Source organism: Balaenoptera borealis, assembly GCF_965194805.1.
Source record: "Balaenoptera borealis genome assembly, chromosome: 9".
NCBI classification, from domain to species: Eukaryota; Metazoa; Chordata; class Mammalia; order Artiodactyla; family Balaenopteridae; genus Balaenoptera; species Balaenoptera borealis.
The window spans coordinates 14067653-14095145 of record NC_138873.1 but is presented as its reverse complement, the minus strand read 5'-3'; the positions used below and the strand labels follow the sequence as shown (position 1 = coordinate 14095145).

Below are 27493 nucleotides of genomic sequence, written 5' to 3'. Positions count from 1 at the left end.
TAAAATGTACCATGTAAATATAAACACATCCTATCAGAAAAAAAAAAAAAAAAAAAAAGCTGGCAGGAAAACAGCTATGACTCTCCGTCTATCTATGCCTGTACCCATAGGCCATTTTTTCAGACTGAACACAATATTACAAACTCTTACACCATAAGAATGAAAGTAAAATATTTCCACTTACAACAAATGCTTCTTACGGTAACTAAAAACTCCCTCTCCCTTATGTCTGTATTTTTACAATGGTTTGATTTATGAGAAAAGGAAACAGATCAGCTTTACAAATTTAATTATGTAAACACTTATTTTTCCAAGTCTGAATGTTGCATGTTCTTAGTTAGCACGGATTTTTTAGCAACAAGGAGCGGCAAACAAAAACTTGAGCAGAGCCACAGGCAGAAAACAGGAAGCCAACTTACCCGACCCTTCTGCCAGCATTCCACTAGCTCCTGATCTGTGTTCTTGCCTTCCAGGAGGGCTAACTGCTGAGCCCAGCTTGTCAGGAGGGCACCGAACTGTCCCAGGGCGTGCTCCAGCTGAGCCACTTGGCCTGAGAACTCCTGCTCCGAAAGGGCCATCTGGCTAACCAGGTTCTCCAAGCCAGTCTGAGTTTGGAAAACGCTGTCTTCCCACTGCTTCCAGTCTGCACGCAGGGCCTGCATCTCCGTGTCCAAGAGCTCACAGCCACTGGCAGTTGTGTTCTGTTTCACTGCAGGGGCCAGCGACTCGACTCTGCTTAGGCGACTTGCACCAATCTCTCTGGAATCCAACAGCTCCTGTAATGGAATATCACCATGGCAACCGAGGAGGCTCTGAGTCGCTTGGGCTGCAAGTTTCCAAATGTGTACAGAGGGGGACCCTGTCCTGCTAGGAAGTTTTAGCAAGTGTGCTACAAGGAACCGGAATCAATTCATCCCCCTTCTCCTAAGTCATAATAGCAGAGAATTATCATTGTGAGTGCCAAGGTTTGCGGCCAAATGAGTTGAGGAAGCCACAACATCCTGAAACAGACTAAAGAGGGACCCTGAAATCAGGCGTTGTTTGAATATGTGAAACTATTTTGTTAGTGATTTAAGTATTTGCCTGTGGTGTATTGCTCCTGTAAATGGGTGAATCCTATTTTTCCCTAAGTTGAGGTCAAGACAAGCGAACAAGGATTGCAAAGAACTGTGCTCTGCTCATGTCTCTACCCCATTTCCATTTTCTTCCCCGAGATGGTGGCTTAAACCACACTTCCGTTCCACTAGGAATCAAGCTAACCCATCACAATAAAAGAATAAGCCCTACTCGATTTCAAATACTTCAGTAGGTTAACATTTTTATAGTAACTAAAATAAATAATTCACAGACATACTTAATCGAAAATTCAAAGTAACCTTTAGACAGCATTCATTTATTACCATTATTTTTACTTTTAAAAACCTCACTAGAAATTTAACAGTTTAACTGTAACTTTTAGGCTTAAAGCACACAAATACTCTAAAAGATAACAGGATAAAATTAAAATATGAGTTGTTGATTAGGTAAAATAGTGGCATTTCTTTCTGAGAATAGATTCTTTTACAGAATCTATGTGGATGTTTACGTATTTACATATTTATTGCTAAAGCCAGGATTTTGTTAGTATTAATACAAAATTATGACTTTGCTCCTGGATTAAATAGAAGGAAAAGATGATTATTAGGGAAAAAAAAACTTCCAGAAGAAAATCAATTACAAATTAACAAGTATAGGAAAAATAAGGGTATTAAGTATGAAGCATGTTTAACAAATTATGTTAAACACAACTATATCTTAGCTAATCTATATAATGTAGTTCACATTTCATTAGACTAGCTTGAAATAAATATATCTTCTCACAAGTATATATGAGAGCTACATTTTAGTATAGATCATTTGAAAGTATTTATATAGTAGTCCAAAGTACAATCTCATGAAATCCTTATACACATTTAGCATTTATATACACATTCATCACCCTTTTCTCGGCAGTAGGATGCTAAAAATCTTTTTTGTTTATCAATGCATGTGGTAAGTAGTGATTTGATGAAGAAAATAACTTTTTGAAAAGAGCTAGGTATAACTATTGGATTTAAATACTTATAATTTTCCTCTGTGAGTGATTTCGAATTTCCTCTGCGAGTTCGGAGGGTATCTACTATCAAAAATCAGTTTCCCAAAATACTCTCTAAGGCATTATCCCAGTTTTCTTTGAATGACCTTGGGATATTTCAATATTTGCAATCACTAATTCCACTCAACCAGATTTTGAAGAAGGATATCATCATTTGAAAGTGTTCTGAAATGACTTTTTCATGTATTTCCCCATCTTGTATTTAAACTGTAAAAACATATTATATGCACATAACGCACCCTCATACACATACACGTTTGGCTTTGAAGTTGCCTGTTCTTGGTTACTGCTGGGGGTGAGGAGGGATGACATTGAAGGACAGAGGAGGCGCTACCTGACTTTCTCCAAGGTTCCTCCTCACCCACACACCAGCCTACACTCAGGCCTGACCTGGACTTTGATAGACAACCTCTGTCAGGCTGTACATTCTCCTTCCCAGACCCCAATTTCTTCCTGCCAGCTCCTTCTCCCACATTTCCTATATTTTTTGAAGTATTGTATAAAAGCATTTCAGAAAAAGAGCATTCGGCAACCCAGAAAGCAGCCTTTGTAAAAGAATTTCCTTGCTTTTCTTATATCAACATCTCAAAACATGAGTTCATCCTTGCTATCTGGTCTTCCACCCTACTCTTCACTCCCTAATCTATGTCATCCAGTTTCTCTCCTGACCTGACTGTGGAAATGGCTCTTGGTGATCGCCAAGCAGCCTAACTGCCCATTCAGGGGGCATTCATTAGTCCTCCTCTTTTATTTTAATTATTTTATTTATGTTTTATTTTTTTATTATTTTGGCAGCGTGGCATGTGGGATCTTAGTTCCCCAACCAGGGATCGAACCCACGCCCCCTGCATCGGAAGCATGGAGTCTTAACCACTGGACCACCAGGGAAGTCCTGTCATTAGTCCTCCTCTTAATGGCCACTTCTTGATGTTTCTGTGACGGTGACCACCTCCTCCACCAGAGGCCCTGGTGGCACCACACTGTCCTTTCCCCTCTCATTATTATTTCTCCTCTCTTTTCTCCCTCTCCCTTTCGAATTCTTCTCTGAGGCCCCTTAAATATTGATAATGCCTGGATTTTGGTCCTGTGTGCATCATTCTGTTTGCTTTATACGTAGGTCTTGGTTTCATTCACTCTGGTGGCTTCAAATACAAACTGTGTGCTGATCATTCCAACTTGTGTCTTCAATCCAGCTTCCTAATCTAAAATTCAGACTTGAACATTCAACTACCTCCTGGACATCACCAGCTGGCAGTTCAAATGCACCTGTTCACACTGAACACCTCTCCTCTGTAACCCGTCTCCTCTGCATGAACTTGTTTTCCTCATCTGGAGACAGCTCTGCTGACTCTAGGTAAAGTCCTGACCATCACCTTTGACTTTTCTCACATCGTCACTCCATAGCCAATTAAATCACTCATTTATGAAATCCACTTTTCTTATCCTGTTCTATGTTGCTAAATGCTTTATGCACATGATCTAATTTAATCCTCAGAACTACTCTGTGAAGCAGGTACTACTGTTATTCTTATTTTACCAATAAAGAAAGAGGCTTGAGGACATCAAGTGGCTTGCCCAAAGACACAGCTAGAAAAGCAGCAGAGACAAGATGCAGCGTCAGGGTCTGATTCTAGAGCTTGAACTTGAAAAGTCTTGTGAGCTATCGCTACATTTGAGGTATTATTTTATAAACATTAGTTTTTGCATCATCATTCCCTCCTACACTGCAAGTGCCTTGAGGAATGCACAACCCTGGCTGAATAAATGGATAGATGGATGGATGAATGAATGGATGGGTAAATCAAAATATTAGTGAGGAATATATGAAAGTATTCTAGGGAATCACACAGGTAATAAGAATTTAAGAAGTGGCTTTATGTGATTATCTCATTTAAAACCTATGTGGTCATTGTAAGATTTAAATAAGATAGTACTCTCCAAACATTTAAAAGTAAATCCTCAAAATATAGTTATTACTGTTATCATCAACAATTATTTTTATGTTCTGATTTCCAGCTGTCACATTCCTGATCACAATTATACTACGTATTCCAGCATTTCCTCATCTATAACTAAACAACTGAGGATTTCATCACTGCCTAGCTTTCAGATTAAAATCTGTTATTTCCACAGAGGGGAAATGATTGCAATTTAATACTCCAGTAACTAGAAATATACTTGTTCCAGCTCCCTCAGATATGTGAATTTCGGTTTTTTAAGTTGCCCTTATAAGCAGTAACTAGGTGATAGTTTTAATGCCTTTTAAAGTACTGTCTTCCATTATGTTGTTGTGCTATTGGCTCGGAAAGCAGAATAAAACAAGTGAATGGCATTTCCCAGTTATTATTCAAATGCGTTTAACCAACTTACTTCATAAACTTTTCTTCCACTGTGCTAGAAAATAGTATCTGGTTTTGTCAGCCCACTAGTCTGGTGCATATTTCTTAGGCTTTGATGCTATAGCAATCAGCACATTTGCATACAGAAGCATCTACAGACAATGTTCTGTTTTCCTCACAAGTGTAAAGTGTTTTAAATTCCCTTTTTTCTCTTGCTTAAGGGCAAGGTAATAAATACCAACAAATGAAAAATAGGAAGAAAACATTTTAAATAAAAAATCTTATCTACAGAATCTTTATCACAGGTGTGTGATACTCAAGAATCGATGAAACAATGAAGTTACAAAAATCTGTCCATTTTCTGACCTTAATTTTAGATAATTTTTTCTGGGTGGCTGATGAATCTCCAGACATATCTGACCACCGATGAAGGTCTTCCTTTGCTGAATGCAGCCAATCAGTGAATTCCTGGACTGCATCTAAATACATGAGATGATCTTTCACAATCTCTTCTACTTTCCTCATTTTCTCCTAGTAGACAAAGAAAAGAGTACTTTAACAATAGTAATTATTGAGAATCTGAAATCAAACAAGGTAACAGGTCTCTTAATGATCTGAGAAGATTTCATTCTTATTCCTGAATTTTCTCTATGTTTAATATCTTTAAATGAAAAGATCAAATTTTAATTAGACTGAAAGACATTGAAGAAGCAACCATTTTCCTTTAGGTATTTTTTTAGTTTAGCTTAGAATAAAAATCTATGCTTAATGAATGTTGACTAACATCCCTCACTAATAATCCACTCAATTATTATTATTATAACTATTTTTGCTATTCAGGCAATTATTGGTGTTGCCTTTGTGTACAGTATTCTGCTCAGCACTTTAAATGCATTTGCTCATTTAATTCTCACAACAGCCGTATGATGTAGATACTATTATTAACACTATATTATAGGAAGGGACCTCCAGAAGTTACAGAGGTTAAGTAACATGCCCAAAGTCATACATCCAGAAGAGGGTCAAAGCCAGATTTCAAATGTAGGTCTTTTTGACTCAAAAGTCATAGCTCTTAATCACTACCAAAATAAAAATTAAGATAAACTAACACATATGTTAAAAATTGTAGTATTAATAATACAAAGATAGTTCCCAAAAAGAAAACCAAGAGGGGGGGGGAAACTTCTCCCTTATTTTCTTTAACATTCTCACAAATATACAAAAGAAAACTCATGGAAGAAAGTAATGATTCAGAGATAGAACTGAGAGAAAACCTTGATATTACATGAAGGAGGTTATTTCTTGGAGAACAGGGAAATGCAGTTTTTACTAAAATGAGAAATAAACAAAATACTTGGTACATGATTGAAATCTGGGAGGTGGCTAGACTTGCTTTAATACAACAAATGTAAGTGGCAGCAAAAGAAAAAGAACTCTAAACACTGACAATTGAGTCTCAGGCAATCTTACAAAGAAAAGAAATGGGTTGATTAACATTCTAAGTGGAGAAAGATGAAAAACCAAAGAATAAAAAATAATCCCAAAATTGCAGAAAGAGAAAAATTCATGAGCATTCATTGGTGAGAAATGACCCTTTATGTAATACCTGTTCACTAAAGATACACATAGTTTCAGAGCAGCCAGTTCTCCTATAATTCAACCCATAGTGTATTCTTTACCTGAACCTTGAAGTTTTTTTCTTCACTATAAAGCACTAACCTTGGAAATGGTCATTATATCATTAAACTGTGTTTTCAGTTCCTCTTGAGCCGCTTCCTTGAAAGACTCATTCTCAGTCTTCTGGTAGAGCTCCCTGGCCTTGGCAGTGAGTCGCTGCAGGACTCCGGCATGATCTTCCGCCTCAGACACGACGGACTGAAAGTGGTCCAGAAGGGAAAACTTCTCTTTCAGACCAGGCTGCAGTTGCAAGGGATGTTCTACCTTTTGATCCACTGATTCCATCCACTGCTCCAACTGGTTTTTCCTCTCTAGATAGTCATTCCATTGGCTAATCACAGACTCTAAAGTGCTAGAATTAATGTCACATGTTATAAAAATAAGTTATCTTAACATCTCTACTAAAAACCAATCACGAGGGCATTGCAGCCATGTAAGCTGTTTTACTGAATGCTATTGTAAGTGACGAAAACACTGCTTTTAAGTGCAGGGAGATACATTACTCCTCTGACCCACAACACAGTTTCTTCAAATGAAAATAAATCTATGTCAAACTTGAAGATGTTGTAGTCACATATGCATCTGGGGATTTGTCTTCCAAATGCTAATTGTCTAAATGAACAGACACATATATGTGTTACATTGATAGAACATCAGCTCTGGGGCATCAGTTAAATTTTATTTAATATACATCAATTCTTTATTTTCTTGGACTCAGTTTATCTTATTAAAGTCAGATGATTATTTAGTGACAGGAGTTAAAAATGTAAGGTATTCTTTCTGGGTAAATAATATAATTAGATTGATTTTTCATTTAAGGATATAATGCACAATGTTTAGGGCTCCTGTGTTGAATGTGTGAAGGAATGAAGGTTCAGTGTATTAATAATATAAGAAATTTAGCCACTAAAGTCACGTAAGTAAGAGTCAAGCAAATAGCTCTCCAGATAGTCAAGTAAAAGGCTCTCCAGACTGGCATTTTTAAAACACCTCCAATATTTAGCTTTATAAACTATTCTAAACTCACTTTCAGTGACCCCTCCCACCCTCCCTTGCATATAATCCTATGATCCTGGAGTTATATCTGTGGTGAATGTACTTCCAAATTGTTCCTTTTGCTCAAATTGTTCCTTTTACATCAATAGAAACCTCATCATAATGCCCTAAAGCCCTATTCTTTTTTTTTTTTTAATTTATTTATTTGTTATTTATGGGTGTGTTGGGTCTTCGTTTCTGTGCGAGGGCTTTCTCTAGTTGCGGCAAGTGGGGGCCACTCTTCATCGCAGTGCGCGGGCCTCTCACTATCGCGGCCTCTCCCGTTGCGGAGCACAGGCTCCAGACGCGCAGGCTCAGTAATTGTGGCTCATGGGCCCAGTTGCTCCGCAGCATATGGGACCCTCCCAGACCGGGGCTCGAACCCGTGTCCCCTGCATTGGCAGGCAGACTCTCAACCACCGCGCCACCAGGGAAGCCCTAAAGCCCTATTCTTTCCTCAAAGAATTTTCTAGAAAGTGCAAATCAATCTCACTTCTCCAGAAGCTACCCCAAGCCCTGCCTTCTTCCACAGTCTCATAGCATTTCAGTAACACAATCTGAGTCAGTTTTTCATTTTTATTTTTGGAAGGTATCCTACCCTAGCCTCTAAGCACTTAGAGGGCAAAACCTACTTTGTTCAGTTTCATTATTTTAGCACAATAATTTGAGCCCTGTTACTGCTCAGAATGCAGTTGCCAAATGTAATTTCTTGCTGAAAGAGGGAAATCAAGGATTTGAATCTGCTTCTTGTGTTTAACATTTTATTCTAGCATCAGGAAAATATTCACCCGTATTCCTATTCACTTTTATGAAGCTGTCCTATTGCCAAGCATTGGGAAGTTTAGTTCACGCTCCAGCGGTCTGCTCTACAGAATAACAGAATCATGGGATCTGATTTTTTTCTTTGCTGACCATTATGAGTTGTGATGAAGATTCAAGTCCTGCTGACTTTGGGAGTCACCACCTACGCTCCATATTTAAAGGAAACAAAACAAAGCACAATTCCCCAAATTTTAGTTGTAACCATGGTTCATTGTTTACACTGCAGTGAGTAACTGCAGTGTTGTTTTATTTTGTGATGAACTTTAATCTTTTATTCATCTATTTATCAAGATCATATTGAGCACACACTTCTTCAGTGATCAAACATATAACCTTTAGAATGTGGTTCCTGGAATGGGTTTTGGTATTTTGGTATGACTTTTGAAAGTCATTTGTCCAACAAGCCAGCCAGATTATTTGTTGATACTCTGAGAAGAGGGAGGAAGATAAACTCTTCCACTCACGGATATAACACAACAACAACAACACCTGGTGTAACAATCCGTATCTTCTCTACTTTCTCCTCAGCGTCTAGTGCAGTGGGGTTGGGTGAGCTGGCTGATATTTGTGTGAGGATGTCCACGCATTGCAGGAGGTCAGCTCTCCTGGCCTCACACTAAATACCAGGACATCCCATCGCCGGGGTGATTAAATACTCTCCCCATATCTCCATATCCCCAGTGTCAGTGATATTACTTCGGTTGAGACAAAGATTTATATGTAAGCTCAATAGTTGCCAATGACTTAATTTCCCTTAAAAAGCAAAAAGTTATTAAAGTTGTTAAAAACCACATATCCTTGCTTTGATAAATTGAAAGGAGGTATGATTCCATGAGAGGTATTATGGGAGATGCAAATATTACACACACACATGCACACACACAAGGTAAGCAAGTAAACAAACAAACAAAACTGGCCTTTGCAGTTACAGAAGATACCATCTAGGCAAAGACAGACATGCACACAACTAGCTCTAATAATATGCTTGGAAACTCTCCTGCAGGATACCCTCAGCACTGCGCCATCATTTTACTAAGCCACTGGGTTTGAGTCAGGCAAAGAAACACTAAAAATAGGCTCTGTACCTCTGAGCACGGACGGAGGAGCTCACGATGTCAGCCCACACATCTTTAAGCATCTGTAGCTGAGTCTGGATCACCTTCTGACCTTCCTTGTTGCTACTTCGCAAGGCCTGTTCCCCTTTGCCAATGGCCATATTCAATTTAACTTCCCCTTCACCTTTCATCAGGAGAATATCCTATGAAGGAAGAATGAACGCTTGTCAGCAGGATTACTAAAACCTTCTGATGTTTTAAAAAACGGCTGTGTTTCCCGTGAGAATCAAGGTAGGGCACACCTTACTCATCTTAAAATGAAAAAACAACAACAACGTCAAACTCTGTGCCCTACTGCACTGTAACACCTTACTTAAATATTAGATGTCCGGGAGTCTGGGAGTCAGAGATGAACTCCGATTTAAGTTCTTGGAAAACTTTGGGCCACTAGCCTAGAAATGGAACTTTACTGAATTTTGCGTCAGAGAAAAAAGAAGTCATTTTGAAAATGAAGACACACCTGTCAAAAACTTAACAGTCCCGTTTTCACTGCCTGGCTCATTTCTGCTTTTCAAGGTCAGCTTCGCTGACTGCAGGCTGGGTTGGTGGCCTCTTTTGTACTTCAGTCATGGCCCCTACATACAGGCTGCACGACAAGTAACAATTTACAGGTTGGCGTCTCCCACTAACTGTGAACTCCTAGAAAGCAAGGACTAATTTTTGTTTCTATATTCCTATCAACTTGCATAGTGCTTAGAGTAGAGTAGGTTTTCCATAATGTTTGCTAAATGTTTACTAAAAAACCTCAAAAATATTTCAAAGCTATTTGAACAAAAATATTCCTTTACAAAAGAGAAAAATGATCCCTCCAAATCCTTTTTGCCCAGTTTCTCCATTTTGCCCGCATAATCCTCATGTGGAGGCTCACAGACCAACGAGGACCCAACTAAAATATCTGTGAATCGACTCAAAGTCTTCTGAAGGCATCGGTGTCGGGCCGGTGCCCCGCGTACCTGCACTTGTAACAGCTGCCTCTCCAGGGCGTCTTTGCTCCCCACGGTGCTCTCCGCACAGGCCAGTCTGTCTTGCATGTCTCTCACGCAGGACCACATGCTCTGCAGCGCTTCCTCCAGGGCCTCGTGCTCCTGCAAGGCCATCTGGCAGCTCCGGAGTTTCTCCTTGGTCATTCGGAGTAAGTTCTGATAGTTAGTGAGGAGCTGGGAGCACAGGCGGGCTTCTTTCCCAGCGCCGTGGCCTTCTTCACTGAGAAGCTGCCCTCTCTGGGAAAGCTTGTCAAGAGACTCTCTAAAGAAAACAAACAAACAAACAAAAATGTAATGCTGACATTCTGGAGCACAGGGGTGTGACAAGTGATCATTGACATTAGAGCAGTGACCAGACAAGAGCTGAGAGCTGACATGCCTTTCAGTGAGGGTGCTGGGGACCCTCAGAGGGCTGGCTACCTCGTTCCCCTTGGTTTCTCTGAATGCAGTCAGTTCACATGGGGGGTTTGATTCACTCTGTGCTATGCCCAGATGCCAGCCCACTGTATTGTTAGGGATTCACTTCAGGAAATGGCCCAGGCCTGCCTCTTCAAGCCGATCTCTAACTTTTCTCCATTTCTAGCTAATGCTCTAACCATAAACAGCTCCCTGAAATTCCCCAGACATTCCACTCTGCTGTATACACACGGAGACTATTCCTTCGTGAAAACCCTTCGGCTCTCTTCTGCTTCTTCTCTAATTGGCCCTTCAAATCTCTGTAGTTATCACATCCCCAGGAAGCATCATGATGACTCCTCTTCTGGGTGCCCTCTGCCTGTCTTGCTCTGTCACCTCATACACTCTGTCTGTCTCAATCCACAAAGCTTTCAGCTTCTAGAAGCCAAGGCTGTTACATTCATCTCATATCCCAGGACCCAGCATGATGTTTGGCAGAGATAAAATGCCAAAAAAAAAAAAGTTTCTTTCAAAAGGCCATCTTATGAATACTTATGGGTTCCTTTGTTGTATCTTGGGAACTCTTCTCATCTCAGTTTGGGGTTATGTTAATTAGGTCAAGGGAAAACATTATCATATGTGGCTGGGTAGGCTTCATCATGTTTCACGGATGTCTGAATTCCAATCAGCACATCTATCAGGAAATGCCTGGGATACCAGAAGGGAGAGTACAGATGACATAACACAAACTGTTGTGAATGCTAGAAAAAGAATAGGAAGCCCATCTCCTACATTGTCTCTTTTTTTTTTTTTTTCCTACTATGTAAAGAGCATCCTATGGGCCTCTGTGAGATACATAAGACTTATACAACATTACATATTCTTTAAAATACATCTCTTTTACTTGTAATCTGCTTGAGACATGAAGGTGAGACATGAAGGTGGCTTAAGCAAAGATGTGAGTTAAATAATAATTCAAGATGACAGACATCACTTGTTACCATGAGGAGAATTGCTTAATGGATGATAAAAATTCAATGATTCTCAAGTTTGGTGTTCTTTTTAAAAATACAGGACATCCACCCAAGATATGCAAAGTACTGGAAAATACTATGACAAAAAAAATCCAAAGGACTGGGAGGAGCAAGTCGCAAGCAAGTGAAAGAAGTCAGATGACTCAGCTGGAGAAGCTGGGAGACCAGCAGGCACATTAGGATCTTCCGGAGAAGCAGCCAGGTCTAAAGAAGCTGGGAGCGGGACTTCCCTGGTGGAGCAGTGGTTAAGAATCTGGCTGCCAACACAGGGTACACAGGTTCGAGCCCTGGTCTGGGAAGATCCCACATGCCGTGGAGCAACTGAGCCCACGTGTCACAACTACTGAGCCTGGGCTCTAGAGCCCATGAGCCACAACTACTGAGCCCACGTGACACAACTACTGAAGCCCACACACCTAGAGCCCATGCTCCACAACAAGAGAAGCCACCGCAATGAGAAGACCGTGCACCACAAAGAAGAGTAGCCCCCACTCGCCGCAACTAGAGAAAGTCCACGTGCAGCAACAAAAGACCCAACGCAGCCAAAAATAAATTAATTAATTAATTAAATTTAAAAAAAAAAAGATAAAGCAGCTGGGAGCAAATACACCTAAGGACTCTTAGCATCTGGTCTGGAATATCAGAGAGTAATAGCTCAAGAAGAATATGTAAAGTCATTTCAAATGTTTGAAAGGAGGAGAGAAGTAGGTCTGGCCATGTCATACTGTACCTAAACAAGAGTCAAGATTTAAAAAGCAAATAAAGTGCAGTATAATTTTCAGAAAGTTACATAGTTAGAATAATGTTATTATTCTGTTAATTCAGCAAATATTTTCTATTGTAGGCACTATACTAGATAAAGATGATAAAGACCTGATGGTCTCTAGCCTTGAGATACTCACCATTGGGTTGAGGTTTATAAAATTGAAACTGAGCAGGACCTTGTAGGGCCCTCCCAGGTAAAAAAGCCCTTCTGTGTCCCCTGTCTCTTTGTTCATAGGAAAGCTGTAGTCTCCCAGGCCTCCTTTAGTCACAAAAGAGCAGGCTCAAACAGTTAACGATTAGGACAGTAGAGTCACAGAATCTTTAGTTCCTCCCTGAAGATAGATAAGTGTCTGATGCACATTCCTGAGTTGTTCTGCAGATACCAAAACCTCCACCAGAGGGAAAAAGCTAACTGCATGATGACCAGACTGTAGCCATGACATAAGCTGCTCCATCTTGAGCAGTACTGAATATGTGGCTTGCACAATTCCAGAAACTGGCCTCAAGGAAATTGTAACAAACTGACCCTGGAATTGAAAATTAACTGTGCTTAAAATAATCAATATGACACTGACCAGACTACTTACTGCATGATCAGTTTCAAGATGATTCTAGAAGCTAACTGTACTGTTTTGCACATAGTCTTTGTTTGCGCACCCTTGAAGCTATCCTTTAAAAGCTCTTGCCTTCTGATCGGCAATGGGGAGTTGGTTCTTTGGGACATGAGTTCACCTTCTCCCCAGGATTGCCAGCTTCCTCAATAAAGCCATCTTTCCTTTTACCCAACACTTGTCTCTCAGTATCAGATTCTTGAGTGATGAGAAGCCTAACCTGAGTTCAGTAACAAAATCAACAAAGTGTTTACCCCATGGTAAAGGCTCACAGAGTTGGGACCAAAACATGCCAGGCAAACTTTATAATAGTCATCAAACTAGCACACCAACAACAGCTGTCAGTATGGGTTCTGTTTGTATACTTGTTTGTATGTTTGTTTTTTTCAAGACAAGGAATACTTAGCATGTTTGACCAAAAAGAGGATTCAGAGGAAACAGAATGAGTATGATCTGAATTAGGCAAATTTTGCTCAGTTGATCATGGTTGCTGATTTGGTTGATCAAGCAGGCTGGATACCAGCCTTCTGCTGCTCAAAGTACATCTGCTCTGTAAGACGACAGTGAGACAGTTAAAGAGTTTTGGCTCAAGCTGCCCTCCCCTAGTGGAAAGTGTTCTATCTTCCAATGCAAGAGTTCCAACGAAGCAACTGAAAATGCCAGGGGTGGAGTGTAAATTGAGGGAGCAAAGCCATGAAAGTGGTGGAGTCCAAAGCATAGGCCGGAGAACTCTGCCTGAGAAGGAGTCAGAAACATTTGCTCAGTTGGCAAGCAATAAGGAGACAAATATTGCAGAGAAGAAAATGAACCTTTAGGACAGCCAGACTACATGACCTTCTGCTTTACTAAGAATATTACAAGGATGGGGTGGATTGGAAATGGTGCTGGAGGCTGATGTGTGTGAAGAATATATGGAAATTGGGGTCTCATTTATTTCTGTAAATGAAGGGTATCTTTATAATCACCTTATATCCTTATAATAACCCCTGAGAGGAAAATATATTTTTTATTATTATCATTATTATTATTATTATCACAATGCTTAAAAGCTAATATCAAGAAATATAGGAAATGAGTGGCCTGTCCAATTTGTTGAGCAAAGGGAGATGTCACTGGGATGGAGACCAGCTCCTTACCTCCAACCCGATGCTCTCTCCAGATCACCACACTGCCATAGAAACACTGCACAATCATTTGTATGCTAGACATTCAGGGATAGAAACATAACCACCACCAACTAACCAACTAACCAGCCAACAACCAACCCAAATACCCAACCAACCAGACAAACAAACACCTGTTAGTAGGGAAAGAATCTATTCCACTTCTGCACCCTACCTTGCAGCCAGCAGTTCTCCCAGAAACATTTCAATTTTATGGACTTCGTTTTTCTTCTCAGGAATATGTTGCTTACTCTCTCCTAAGTCTTCTGTACTTAATCTTTCATCCATTTCATGGATCCAAAAATTCAGTTTTCTGTGTTGATCTTCAAAGCTAAAGAAAACAAACACACCTTAGAGAAATTTTAATATCCTCATTATAGTAAATAAATTCCAGTATCTGAGGTCACAATGTCTATGGCAATTAAGATCTCATGAATTTTCAAGTAGAGAAGAAAACTCGACAATAAGCCAATTAAATTATCACTTATTTCAGTAACAAAATGATAAATTCTGGACATTTCTCTTGAGATACAGGCAAAAAAAAAAAGAAGCACCTTATCTTGCTGAGTTGATTTCCTTGGTAATTATAGCTGGTAATTACCAACAAGATAACAGTCCCATGTCAGTGGGCACTCAAGTTTGTGTCTTACTACAAAGACCCTGAATTGGGGCCAGTGGATAAATGGGGCAGTAGAAGCCCTGGGAAAAGAAGGAAAAGTCATCTCTGTGTCTTTGTACCTTATGGGGATTTGAATGTGGCACAAGAGCTCTAGGGCTCTTAAGTTTTGAAAACAACATAAATTCTCTAAGAAACCTTGACAAGAGTCAGGCACATTACTCTCCAACCAAAAAGGCATTTTGATTATACTGACATCTTTCTTTTCCTAGCAATAGAAATTTTTTTTTCTTTCTAATTTTATATTCACCCCTGTTGACGTAGCTTCCTGACTGGAATCTTGATCCAGAGAAATACAATAGGTGTTTTCTGCCGTAATTCCAACCCAGCAGAAGGAGACACAGGAAAGAACTTGGGTAATCTAAAACCTGGGTATCAAAACTCTAACATCTTGAGTTAGCCAAACAGACAAAAAAATACATGCATTTATGCCATTAACAATTATTAGTGAATATAATTCCTTTCTTTTTCTATATAGAAAATAAAGCCAAATGATGCCATCAAAGTTTGAGCAATCAATTGTTGTCCTAGTATGAACATGTACTTAAGGTCAAAACTTATTATAATTTGAACTCACAGTTTCAAATATTTTTTGTTTATTCCCAATGGGTCTTTAAATCCTGAAAATATATTCTGTGTATGATGAAATCTACACTTGTCAAAACAACCTACCTCCCAAGTTCCAAAGCACAGTCTTGAAGAGCCTGTTTGTCTTTAAGGCATTGTTTCAGAAATGCCTGAAACTCTTCATTAGCCTTTGTAATTTGTTCCTGAATGCTACTGACAATTTGTTTAGACAAATGTGCATACAAAGTTTGCCCTTCTTGAGTCACCGCATCGAGCTTGCTCTGCCCATCACTGACAGAGTCCAAAAGGTTCTGTTTCGGGAAATAAAGGTAATAGAAAATATTTGTTATTATTCAAAGACCCTGCTGCATGGGAGCATTAATTACAATTCTGACCTGAGAAAGTGGAGCAAGAGAAGAAAAACAGAGCCCAAAGGAAGAAGGCCTTTAACAAGGCTGGAGTGAGAACGATGTATACAATCGGATATAATCAAGACTCAGAATGGAGGACGGTGCCAGCCAGTCACTGGAACCACCGAGGACCAACTGCGAGCAACATTGAGCTGGAAAGGAGGATGCTCTCATCAAGGTCTGTTCTCAGTCTCTCCCCATTCCCACCATCCCAATCTGGTCCAGGCTCCACCTCCTCACATGGTTAGTGTGACATATTTTAACTGATTACCTGTCTCCACCCCTCCTCCTTGTCTGACCCCCTGAGCACAAAACCCTGTCTTCAGATCCCTTCTTTTCTTGGTATGCACCTCTTCCTTGGAAGATCATATGCATGGGCATGGCTTCAACAGAGCAAAAGAAGCCCAAGACTGCTGTGCTAGCCCCGCCTCTCCACTGAGCTCCACGGTGGCATTTGCGATCGTCACTCAGACTTTTCTTCGTGGAATTCCACTGCATCTCAAGCCTCAAAGGGGACAACTCCACATCTGAATTCACCATGCCTCCTGCAAAACCGCTTCCTGTATTATAATGCTCTTCCTACCCTGACTGCTAATGAGTTATCTACATAATTGCCATCACCCATTAGGCCACAAAATCCTCACGTTCCTCATTAATTTTCTAAAATTATTTTTACAAGACTTAACACAGTGCTTGGCTCAGATTAGTCGCTTGAAAAACCTGGCCAAAACTCAATTTGAACCTAGGCTCCTGTCAATCATTCTTACCTCTGCGTCACAATGGCCTTCTCTTACCAGAATTTATACATTTTTCATTGTCTGTAACACCTATAAAATCTATAATATCTATTGCTTTTATTTGAATATATCGTAGCTCCAAATTTAGATGATAGGTTATTAAAATACACAAGCCATGTCTTCTTTCTTAAAACTCCTTCATGATAATGATGTAAAATAGATACAATTATTTATGCTTTTACTGCTATAAAAACTGAAATTAGGTTTAGTTCCGAATGAATTCCAAAGAATGATCAACAGGCTAAAAAAGAGAGGAAAGGGATCTAGAAATTCTGAAATTCTAACATTTTCTCAACTTACTTTTCATATATCAACTATCTCCTTTTCAGTCAAGAAACCTCATTCTGTTAGGGAAGAAGAAAAATTTGAAGAAAATAAGGTTTGGGGACATAGATGATTTAGGTCTGACTTGAAGGCACTTGAGTGCAGTTGAGGGAAGAAGGAAAAGCAGTGCCAGCTTGCATACCTGAAGATCATGGAGCTTTGCCTCCAGAACTTTGCTGTCCCCAGTTCTATCTGATGATTCCTTTGCCGCTGCCTTTATTCCAGAAAACCACTCTTGAAATTCCTGCATAGACTCTTTGGAAAGTAACGAAAGTAAGAAATACATCCAAAACATTGAAAGAGCTTCCAGGATGACCACAATGAATTAATTCTGGCCTTCAGCCCATTGCATCTTGCCTTACAACATATTCCAGAAAGAAAACAACAACGATAATAATATAGAATATAATACAGTATGATCTATCATCATGACTGTTCATGGTAGAATTGAGAAATTATCAAAGATATAAGACTGAAAAGAAATTCGTATTCCTGACACGTGTGATTTCCCATTGTGTTTCTTTCTTTCGGTAAAGAAAGATAATTGCCTGATTATGTCAGATTGAGCAACGCTCTAGAGGCATTAAAGCCATTCCTATGGCAAAGGGAAGAACCATCTCCTCTGCCCACCACGCTGACTTAGAGCATCTTACATCCATACCAGAGCAGAGGCACAACTGTGTGGGAGGCCGAGTCAGGGACACATGACCAGCAATTTCCTGAATTACGTGGCTGAATTTCACAGCCTCTCCTAAGATCCAAGTTTACCGTGTCACTTCATCATAGCGGTGGGACTCATTTTCCACATAAATGAGCCCTACACACAAAATCAGATGGAGTTCAGATTCCTCAAGATGGCAGACTCCTACTCTCTTAAGGAGAAAAAGGAAGAATTCTGAGTATGGTGAGAGCCCAACCACAACAATTTGATTGCTCAAATCTCACCACACACACAAATTTAAAACGCTACTCTTGTGGAAAGTTTTCTGGCAGTTTCTAGGCAGCATTTGGTTTGGACCGTGTCTTGTAAACAAACTATTCACGCTAAGACCTGTCAGAGCTCACCATTGAAGTGTTCTTCCAGAGACTCCTGAAGGCTGGCCTGTGTCTTGGAGCAGGACTGGCTCACAGCCTCGTGTCTCTTTATCAGCCCCGTCACCGCACTGCCCAGGCTCTCCAGCTCCGCTGAATGGTATTTGCGGCACAAGCTATTGAGATTTTCTTGGGTGGAACTGATGCTGCTTTGCTGACTTTGAAGTTCTTTTTGTATTTCCTACAGAATAAAAATATGCCGTGAAGGATATTCATCACATTCAAGAGAAATATTCCATATACTCCACTCTGGAATGTTTTTTGGAAATTGATGTTGTTGAAATCCACTCAATAATGTATATATTTTTGTCGGACTTCTTTTTTTTTTTTTGAGTATTTGTGATAGATTTGTGTTGATTCTTTCAGAATTTTGCCCAGTTCTCCTCGGGAACAACTGCGAACACTGTTGAGAGGTAGCTAGGATTTGGGTTATAGTTTAGGATTTCAAGCAAATTGAAAAGGTCTTTGTGGATTCCAGCCCAGGATCTTGGGTTTAGTTAGTCGATTAGAAGCTATTATATTAATGGAGTCACCCGCCTATGTTCACATCGTCCATGGGCTACTTGGGCTTTGTTTCAGGATCACAGGCCACATCAAAAGCACCAGTAGTTAATTTTAAAAGTGTATGTCCTTAGTCTCAAGTACAGTAAGAAAATATGCTAAAAGAGCACAGAACACATATGTTGTTTTCTCAACCATTTTTAAAAAATATATCCCTCTCAGGATGAAAGCAGTCATGCTGACCAATAAAAGTAATTAAGTGATGAAAAACTACTAGGCATTCAAGCTTGAAAATGTGTAGAAATTCAAACAGTTCTTCTATAGGCTCCCACCTTTTTATTAAAAAAATATCTTAACAAGTATAACCTATGAGTAGGTCCTATAGCAATGCGTGCTTTCTATTTTTAGAATATTTGTCTTTGGTTTCTTACCACCTGCATTCAGTTCTCCATCTGTTATTTGCTTTGCTGTCTCCTATATCATGAATTAGTTGGTTTGGTGTTAACATGGGTAATTGAGAACAGAGGTTACATTTTTATTATAGTCACCGAAAAACAGGAGAACTAATATTAGTATTGAAGTGTAAACACTTAGTGACAGTTTATGACTTACCTTCACTTTTTTCAATCCTTCACAAGTCTCAGTTCGGGCACAGTTCATCAACGATTCTTCTAGTTTTGTCAGCCAGGTTGCAATGTCATTAATAAACTTCTCCACTTGTGCACTCTGAGAGGTGAACTCTTTCAAGGTTCCTTTTGCTTCTTCAGTAATTTCTTTGGCATGCTCCAGTTTCTGCCTTAAGTCGGCTTCTATGAACTAAACATAAAGTAAGATTGCATTAAAATCTGTGAAGACCAGAGCACTCATTCAGTAGGATTCCGTTCACGTGCAGCTTAACTGTAAAAATCGCAGAAGCCTAACGATGGATGCTAATTCAACTTTTCTAAGAAGGAAAATCAGTGGGTACAAGTTGCCAAATATCTTATGTAATGGGAAAATGGAAAGAGTGAAGATTACCGTTAACACTGGACTTTTTAAAGGGGAAGCTTTGACTGAGGTTCCAGGGAAGCCACGAGATCCCGTTTCAAAAGCAGAGCCAGACTTACACAGAGTAACCAAGCTGGGGACCAAAAACCTGTTCTTCATTCTCCCTGGAAATACACACTTTTCCCCCTGAAGTAGTCGCTACTTTGAACAAACACCACGTGGGGATTTTATACTGAGGCAATGTCATTTTTGTCTCCTGTTTAAAATATTCGATGAGGCTAGTTCTTCTCTCCTCCCTGGGTGATTGATTTTGGGAGGGGCCTGAACTTCTCTGGCCCCATGCATAATAAAAAAAGAACTTATAATCCTGACCGATTGCCAAGCAGTTTCAATTCCTCAGTTAGAACACCTAGTCCCATTTAATAATCAAAACTTTGAACTGAAAGCTAAGACGTTTTTTCCTATTCTCAGCTCAGACCAGGTGCAAAGAGGAAGCCTCCAGTGGAGAAAGGGGCCAAGTGCCTTTTTTTGTCTTTCTTCACATTCTTTCTTCTCCCTGACTTTCTACAGCCTCTGACCCCTGCAGGCTTGGACAGGCAGGAGGTAGGTGACCACTCCTGGGAGCTGGCATCTCTGCTTTCCGGGCCGGGTGACAGTTTACACACTTCTCTCACAGGCCTCGTGTGTGGGGTTTTCTGAGGCTTCCCTCACTGCTGCCGCCTCCCGCTGACGTCCCCTAGATGCGGGCAATACAGTCCCGTCTGGCTCTTCACTTTCTCCTGGTGCAGCCTGTGGGCATCTCTTTAACTCCTAGCTGCCGAGGCCTGTTCATCCCCCCAGAAAGCCTTCTTAGGTACCTTGAGATGCACACAAGTAATGCTCTCCTCCTCCTTTCCTTTCATAATTCATTTCTGGGCCAGAGGTCACACGCTGGCATTTCATCCCAGATGACTCTGGGATGCAGGCCACTCAAAACAATCATTTCTCCTTTGGCAGATACATCAGCAGTCAGCCAGCCTGTCTCTCACCCTTAAGGTCTTACGTGGTGGGAGTTAGATACTAGACTCCTGTGTCTGCCAACTGCAGGGGGCATATGCCATGCTCTCTAGACGGTACCATCAAAATCCTTCTCATTTTGAGGTAAGATGCAGGCGCCCCCATACTTCCTCCCTGAGTATAGGTAGGGGTGTGTGTGTAAGAGAGAAACCGGAGAACAACAGAAGCTCTCTCTCAAAACCCTGCCTCCATCTTCACTCTGGCAAAGTCCAGCTGTTACCCGCTTATGCCCTTGATATGCACAAGCTCTCCTTTTCAGTTCTGTGGATGATCAGCATCGCTTTTGCCTATTCTTGCTTCAGGTGAAACTTCTAACCTTCTGGTACAAGTATATCATCCACCAATGATACTAACTGATAGATACACAGCCTTGGGTCAGAGCAAAAGTATAGGTGATCCAACAAGATTGACTCGTTAGCAAGAAACAGTAGATAAAGAAGAAATAGGAAGACAGAAAATGAGGGCAGCAACAAATAGAGAGCTGAAAGTAATGAGTCAGAACCCCTGGCCCCAAGCCCGGCGCTGGCTGCTCCCAGGCTCCCTCCCTGAAGCCGCCCAGTTTGCCTGGTCAGACCTGGTCTGCCTGGCCTGTCTCCTGGTTCCTGTGGATGTGCGCCATCTAAAGGGCCTTGAAGGGAGATCTGTGATCGTGGTCCCTCCAAACACCATTACTCAGTAGATGGATTAGAAAAATGTCAATAAGAATATCAATATTCATAAATGTGGTTTCTGTTTCTGTCTAGGCTTAAGATGGTCCATGAGGCAAGTTGGATGCTACCACTTCCAAAATTTAGTAAGGAAAAAAGGAACTAATCTTATTATAATATTTGAGTTGGAAATATGCTATTAATACTAGCACAAGGAATTCTAAAAATGTTAATATTTTAACCCCCGTATCTGATAACGTCTATGTGCTTGCTTGGAATTACTACAATGATAACAATAAGAATATACACGCACATATACATATACATGTAAATAAATACATAAAGTGTGTGTATATATATATATATATATGTGGACATATATATACACTTTTTTCAGAGTGTATAGTATATAGAGTTATTACAAACTTGATTGAGTGCTTACCTGAAGATCTGGTGGTGTTTCTGGATTTTTAGTTAATTCTTTAAGATCATTAACTTTGGAATGAAGTTCTTCTAATCTCAATGCTCTCTTTTTAACTTCAGACTGCAAAATAAAAGACAAAGGGGAAAAACATAACTAATCAAAACACTGACATGTTATACTTGGCATTTAATAATTTCAAGCATTAACTCTGTCAAAAAGCCCCAACTTTAACCCAGGGTAAAAAAAGCAAAACAAAACAAAAAACAAAAAACTAAAACTAAAACTCTGCTTCATTTTCTGAGGACTCTCATTATTTGTGAACGTGTAAAAATGTCACCATTAACATTCACTGGGAATGTGAGGGAGTATGCAGAACTTTCTTTCTTCCTACTCTCTTTAATTGGAAAAAAATGCTCCCGGAAAAAATTAAACATTAACCGAAAGTCTTGAGTCAGCGGGGATTTTCAACAGACTAACTGTCGTTTATTTATTAGCATTAATATCATTGGCTACTATGGCAGCCTTAAAGTCTTGAGAAAGCATTTCAAAACAAATACACATCAGGAGTGACTCTTAATTACTGTAGACTATATGTAATATAGAAGAAATATTTCAAATAGAAATTTAAAGGGTGGTTAAATAGAAATCAGGTTCATTAGGAAATTGACATCTAACATTTTGACTTTTGTCTTCTTTTTTTTTTGGCACCAACACTAACACAAGAAGAAGAAAGAATAATCAATCATTATGGAACAAATTAGGTGCTTGGAAACTTCATTAGTTATCTGGGCCCATGAAGGAACATTTTTTTTTTTTTAACATCTTTATTGGAGTATAAGTGCTTTACAATGGTGTGTTAGTTGCTGCTGTATAACAAAGTGAATCCGCTACACATATACACATACCCCCATATCCCCTCCCTCTTGCGTCTCCCTCCCACCCTCCCTATCCCACCCCTCCAGGTGGTCACAAAGCACCGAGCTGATCTCCCTGTGCTCTGTGGCTGCTCCACGAAGGAACACTTTAATAAAATATCCCTCTCAACTTAAATGTGGTATTTTGGTGCTTTGTAGACACTAACAAACTCCTGATGCCTTCAATCTAGAAAGTGATTTACTTGCCCAGTAAGAATTAATGAATTGCCTGCCAGGCCCACTGGCCTTCCCCAGAAGCAGCCTGGGCAATTAAGGAGTCACCCCTATGCAGCTAAGCTTCATTTCCTGCACCGCAGCAGCAATGACACTGCTGGGCACCAGGCTGAATCCAGCTCTCTGATTTTAGTAGCTGGTGCATCACAGAGCATAGCATAAAAAACCCACCTCTGTGAGTGACTGAACCTGGACATAATGAACGTGGCTGAGGCCCACTGGCTCCCTGGATCCCAGAGGTCAGTAGTAGGTGTATCCTCCAGGCTGGCTGAACAGCTGGCCCTGATCTGTAGCATTTACCACCGTTTTGAGCTACAGCATGATGTCACAGAACACGGAGCTGGAAGCACCATACAGGCGTACACGTTCTATAGTATTTCCATCATATGGATATAATAAGTGTCAATAACTCAAGAGCCAGATAACAGTAATTGTCAAATAATAATTAGGAAGTGACAAGTTTGGGGAATTCATTACTTTCATTTTTAATACAACTTAATGGTACAGTTATTTACAATTTAATTTTTAATAATGGTCGTGTTTATCACTGGCTCACAAAATTCCTGAAAACGTAGTGACTTTTGTGAGCTGGTACAAGCTGTGCTCCAGTACGCACCACTGTTTGAGCTGTTATGTTAATTTAACATCAAAGGTAACAACTAAAGAGACTGTGGGATCCCTCTCCTGACTGTACTTTTGGTCTGGATAATTTCCTCTACTTCTGTTTGCTCTTAGAAATAGGAACAATCTATAGAATGTTCTCTGGGTAAATACAGCCGATAACTTAGGCAATACAGATGATTCAACCACATTTTATTCAGACTGCAGTCGTTCTTTCATGTGTCTGTCATGTTCCACACATGTGCCAGGCCCAGCACTGGGCCCTGGAGCACAGGATGTGAACAGTCTCTCCCCTCACCAAGGGCACAGTCAGCCCCATGCTTTGTGAAACGGGTTACCTCTGCTCACTCTACTTCCCCTTACCCTACTTCATTTTTCATCATAGCCCAATTACTGCTTGACATTTTACATATGATATACATTGTAATGTAAATAACATAAATACCATAAGGGTAGTGACTTTGTCTGTTTTACTATTAAATTCTCAGGTGCCCAAAACAGTGCCTGCCACGTTTTAGGTGCTCATTGGGAATTTGATGAGCAGATGAATAAATGAATGCAAGAAATGGGAGTTTAAAAGAGGAATTTAAAATAAATTGGCCACTAGAACTTTAAAAGCCCACTTTCCGTGGGAATCTGTGACCCTCCAACCTCCAGTTTTCTTCCACTTCTGCAAAGGCAGTGGAAGAATCCAGCACCTAACTTAAGTGTTCAGGACCCGTGGTAAGTACTCAGTAAACATTTTGTTTGAATGAGGAAAAAATAGACACTAAATATCATTAGATTGCAAACATTTTCAATTTGGTTTTCCGATAGGAAGGTGCCGTAATCTCAGATGAATGGGACAAATTGTAGATTTTGTGAATCTTTACTTTTCTACTAATACTTTAAGAGCCCCAACTAAGAAATGATAAAAATGCAAAAAAGAAAACATCCCTCTTGGGCTTCCCTGGTGGCGCAGTGGTTGGGAGTCTGCCTGCCAATGCAGGGGACATGGGTTCGAGCCCTGGTCTGGGAGGATCCCACATGCCACGGAGCAACTAGGCCCGTGAGCCACAATGACTGAGCCTGCGCGTCTGGAGCCTGTGCTCCACAAGAGAGGCCGCGACAGTGAGAGGCCCGCGCACCGCGATGAAGAGTGGCCCCCACTTGCTGCAACTAGAGAAAGCCCTCGCACAGAAACGAAGACCCAACACACCCAAAAATAAATAAATAAATTAAATAAAATTTAAAAAAAAAAGAAAACATCCCTCTTATCCATAGCCTAATCAACTTTCAAGTAAACAGCAAAAGACAGTAAAGAGTTTTATTACACTTATTATGTGCCTTGAAAGGAAGAATGAACTTTACTTTTTTTTTTCCAGTGGTTTGTTTTCTTTCTTTCTTTTTTTTAAATTGAAGTATAGTTGATTTACAACATGGTGTTAGTTTCAAGTATACAGAAAAGTGATTCAGTTATACACAAATATATATCTATTTTTTCCAGATTCTTTTCCCTTATAGGTTATTACAAAATATTGAGTATAGTATGTGTCTTAAAAGGAAGAATGAACTTTAAAAAAAAAGACACAATTTTTTATACTCTGGTCAATGATGTACCACAAGCTCACGTATGAAGGTAAAGTCATTTTACCTCAAATTCTTTCAGGAATTCTTCTGCTTTGAGGCTGTTATTCAGGTTGCTGATGCTTTTGGTCAGCTGTGGAACAGAATTGTTTGCCCATCCGTCGATCTCATCTTTACTCGTAAGTACATCATCCCAAATGGACAGGCCTACTCTCAGCCTGTCCATGTTTTCCTCAATTTTCTCTGATATCTGGGATAGAAAAGAGAGGCCATATCATTAAATCTGAGGCTTTCAGATGCTCTTTGCCCATCGAAGTATTAAATATGTCAATGCTTCTTTCATATTCTGACTGAAAAACAAAGTTTTACAAAAATTATTATAATCTAATTAGTGCTCCTGGCTCAAGTGAATGCTAACCATTACATAAAGTATTTCTGTCATTAGGAGAGTTGATTGAATTTTGATTTTCATCTGTAAATTGGAAAATAATAACAGGTCTATTGCAGTCTACAATAATATAACTCACTCTAAGGTTTAATTTTACAGGATAGGAGTCTAGCTAGGGCAGTACTGTATTTATTTTTGAAAATGACACAATAAGCCCTTTTATTTGTAATGCTGAGATACAAAAATGTGCATAATTAGACTTGGACATATTTATAGAATAAGTAAATGCACAGGAGAACAACCTACTCTGCATGGTTAAAGTATTATTAGTATTACTGTTTAACAATCTTCCCATAATAAGAATACCATTTTAAAAGTGGAGGCAGATAAGGTTTTCTGAAGTCCCCAAATTATTTGATTATAATATGCAAACATCAATATCTAACTTCAGCAATTTAGCTTAAGTCAGGGAATCTACTGTAGGTTAAACTTCTGAACCTAAATATTGATAACAGGGGAGCGACAGAATCACAGGAATTATGAGCTGGAAAACAATGTAAAATATGTATGGATTGAGAGGTAGAGTTTCAGAGAGATCGAGTGACTTGTTGTATGGGCACATAGCTAGCAAATGACAGAGCAAGAACTAAAAGCCAAGGATATAAACTACAAGTCCAATGCTTTTCAATGCACAATTATAGTCTCATTACTTTAAATTATTATCCATTATTGTTTAATATTCTGGAATATGTTTATCAATTATTCTTCTATTTTATCCATGATCCCAAGGTTTGGAAAAGAAAAACATTTAGAGTTATAAATATGTTATGATTGAAGCTATCAAATGAAATTCTAGAAAATCTGCCAATTTAACAAAATAAAGCAAATAATGTTTAACTATTTCTAAATTGTATGTGAACACTATTTTTTTTAGAGTATCATTTTGAATTTAGCATTAAAAGTTAAAAAAGGAAGTCACATTCCTGAATAATCCTTGCCCAAAAATGTGACTGAGAAATGTGAATATGTAAACTATTCATAGAATCCCAGGTGATGAGCTTACATCCAGCCATTTGTCCACAGTGCTTTCCATGTCTGTTTTCACCAAGATGAAATCACCACTGTGAATTTTCTTCAGCTCAGACAACAACTGTTTTCCTTTACTGGTAAAATCATCCAATTCTTTCTGTTTATTACACATTTCATTCTTGGCAGTTGCATGCTATGGACATAAATGTTTCCTTAATTAATAAAACAACCAGAGATATGTCAAGAATTTATAACCATTTGCCTCTAAGAAATTTAATTCATGGTTGACCTTATGCAGAAACCACTGGTAATAATGAACTATACAGATATATATAATTTTCTCGAATTGCTAGAATCCCAGGATATAAGTATTCCTGAAAAAAAAAGGTTGGGGCTTCCCTGGTGGCGCAGTGGTTGAGAGTCTGCCTGCCAATGCAGGGGACACGGATTCGAGCCCTGGTCTGGGATGATCCCACATGCCGCGGAGCAACTAGGCCCGTGAGCCACAACTACTGAGCCTGCGCGTCTGGAGCCTGTGCTCCGCAACAAGAGAGGCCGCGATAATGAGAGGCCCGCGCACCGTGATGAAGAGTGGCCCCCACTTGCCGCAACTAGAGAAAGCCCTCGCACAGAAACGAAGACCCAACACAGCCATAAATAAATTAATTAATTAATTAAAAAAAAAAAAAAAAAGGTTGAGCTTGTCAGCATGAATTAGCTATATCTAAATATACTGACAAGAGTTTTATAGAGAATGCATTATGAGTAAAAACAAATCTACTAACAAAGTCTAATAAAATAAATACATCTTGAATTATTACCTTTGATAAAGCCCACTTAAGGTCCTCCTGATCTTTTACAGTAGTTCTGGTTACAATCACATTGCTGGCATTTTCTAGGACTTTAGTAACAGCTGACTTCAAATTCTGATACTCTCTCATTAAGTCAATAAGTCCACAGCATAGACCCTGGCTGTAATGATTAAGAAAATACATCATTTATTGTCACATATCAGGATAAGGAAGAGTTCCCCCACGATTGGACCTGATATATAACTACATAAGGGTACTCTGATAAATGCTGGAATCAAGGGAAAACCTATTTCCACCTACTGGTGTCAAAAGCATTCTGGTGTCAAAAGCAATCTGACTTAACCCTAATGTCCAAAATGTTCTCCATGAATGAA

At 39.6% G+C, this 27493-nt stretch overlaps 1 protein-coding gene across 8 annotated transcripts in view; it reads right to left on the bottom strand.

Moving 5' to 3' along the window:
- Positions 1-27493, bottom strand: part of SYNE1 (spectrin repeat containing nuclear envelope protein 1) — a 445509-nt gene that overhangs the window by 232184 nt on the left and 185832 nt on the right. For all 8 annotated transcript variants that reach the window (XM_082405389.1, XM_082405392.1, XM_082405394.1 and 5 more), the window contains 14 exons: positions 27129-27279; positions 26342-26500; positions 24958-25140; positions 21574-21675; positions 19054-19257; positions 17914-18121; positions 16991-17103; positions 15423-15628; positions 14250-14405; positions 10076-10367; positions 9093-9265; positions 6193-6502; positions 4840-5004; positions 420-776 (listed from right to left, as the gene is read on the bottom strand). In XM_082405389.1, coding sequence (XP_082261515.1) covers positions 420-776; positions 4840-5004; positions 6193-6502; positions 9093-9265; positions 10076-10367; positions 14250-14405; positions 15423-15628; positions 16991-17103; positions 17914-18121; positions 19054-19257; positions 21574-21675; positions 24958-25140; positions 26342-26500; positions 27129-27279 — 2779 coding nt within the window. The remainder of the gene's footprint in view (positions 1-419; positions 777-4839; positions 5005-6192; positions 6503-9092; positions 9266-10075; positions 10368-14249; positions 14406-15422; positions 15629-16990; positions 17104-17913; positions 18122-19053; positions 19258-21573; positions 21676-24957; positions 25141-26341; positions 26501-27128; positions 27280-27493) is intronic.